The 1655-nt window shown below is 44.2% G+C and overlaps 1 protein-coding gene across 1 annotated transcript; it reads left to right on the forward strand.

Moving 5' to 3' along the window:
- Nucleotides 1-245: 245 nt before the first annotated feature.
- Nucleotides 246-1651, forward strand: LOC100961620 (butyrophilin subfamily 1 member A1-like; the record flags this gene model as incomplete). The annotated part of the gene is made up of 3 exons (XM_003803880.2): nt 246-266; nt 360-386; nt 1089-1651. Coding segments are annotated over 3 exons (611 nt in total), but the record flags the coding sequence as incomplete, so codon positions are not given.
- Between the last annotated feature and the right edge of the window lie 4 nt (nt 1652-1655).

Consider the following 1655-nt stretch of genomic DNA (forward strand, 5'->3'; position numbering starts at 1 on the left):
CAACATAGTGAGACTGTCTCAAAATAAATAAATAAAATAAAAATCTGATCCTAAGAATGTAGGAACTTCCTGCCTATTTCTTAGGAAACAAAATACAACAAAGACTTTGTTCTGGATTTACTGATAATGTTTTAGTAATTGGGTAGTCATGAATTAAACAGTTTCTCATCTGTGTTTCCCACACCAATTTTGTCTTCTTCTTGTTCATATAAAAAGCCACTAAGATATTTTTATTTGTTTTCCAGACAGAGTCCTGGAAGAGCTCAGTGAGTATTGTCTTTTTGTCATTATTTCATTCACAAAGTTTTCTTTCTCTTATACTATAACCTGTCAATGATTATCTTTCTCTTTCACTGCAGAATGGAAAAAGTCTACAGTGCATGGAGGTAGGTGGCACTGAACTTGTCAAGGCCTCTAAGGGTCTATCCCCAAAGAATTCAAAGTCTTACCATACTTGGAAATGAAAACACTAAACACGCTTTAGTGATGAGGATAGGAAGAGAAAAGGTGATGGAAAATGACCCCAACAACTTTTTTTTTTGAGACGAAGTCTCACTTTGTCACCCTGGATAGAGTGCTATGGCGTCATAACTCACAGCAACCTCAAACTCTTGGGCTCTAGAGATCCTCTTGCCTCAGCCTCCCAAGTAGCTGGGACTACAGGCGCCCGCCACAATGCCCTGATATTTTTAGAGACAGTAGTGTTGTTCTTGCTTCGGCTGGTCTCATACTCCTGAGGTCAGGTGATCCACCCTCCTCAGCCTCCCAGAATGCTAGGATTATGGGCGTGAGCCACCATGCCCAGCCTCCTCAACACTTTCCTTGAGGCACATACAGAAATGTTGGAAGATGACTAGGAGATAAGCCTTCTCTGACAGGGCTTTATTGGGCACTGCCCATTGGGGCAGTCACCATCTGGCTGCTGGTAAGAAAGGAAGCCTGGGGGATATGGAGACACTCAAACAGCTCTCCCTCTGAGGAGACTTGTCAACTCCTGAAATAGTACTCTATTACTTCAAGAAGGAAAGACAGCTCTTGTAATCTCTGACATTCACTGATGCTCAGACTTGTTCTCTCTTTGTCTCCAGTTGATGTGACTCTGGATCCAGACACGGCTCATCCCAACCTCCTTCTTCACGATGACTTAAAATCTGTTCATCTGGAAGATTCATGTCAGACATGGCCTGAGAACTCAGAGAGATTTGATTCCTGGCCCTGTGTGTTGGGCCGTGAGGCCTTTGTCTCAGGGAGACATTATTGGGAAGTAGAGGTTGGAGACAGAATTGACTGGGTGGTTGGCGTGTGCAGCGAGAATGTGAAGAGGAAAGGATTTGATCCCATAATTCCTAAGAATGGATTCTGGGCTTTGGAGTTGTACAAAAATCAGTACTGGGCCATCAACCCTCACCGGACCCCTCTTCTAATGTCAAATCCCATCCACCGGGTTGGCATTTTCCTAGACTATGATTCAAGAAATGTCTACTTCTACAACATGACTAATGGATCTCATATCTATACATTCTCCAAAACATCATTCTCTGGTCCTCTCCGGCCCCTCTTTTGCCTTTGGTCCTCTGGTGACAAGCCCCTGACCATCTGCCCACTTGCTGATGGGCCTGAGGTGGTCACAGTCATGGACAGTGCCCAGGACCTTT

The sequence above is a fragment of the Otolemur garnettii genome, unplaced genomic scaffold (genome assembly GCF_000181295.1).
Source record: "Otolemur garnettii isolate 467f Iridium unplaced genomic scaffold, OtoGar3 scaffold03735, whole genome shotgun sequence".
NCBI lineage: Eukaryota > Metazoa > Chordata > Mammalia > Primates > Galagidae > Otolemur > Otolemur garnettii.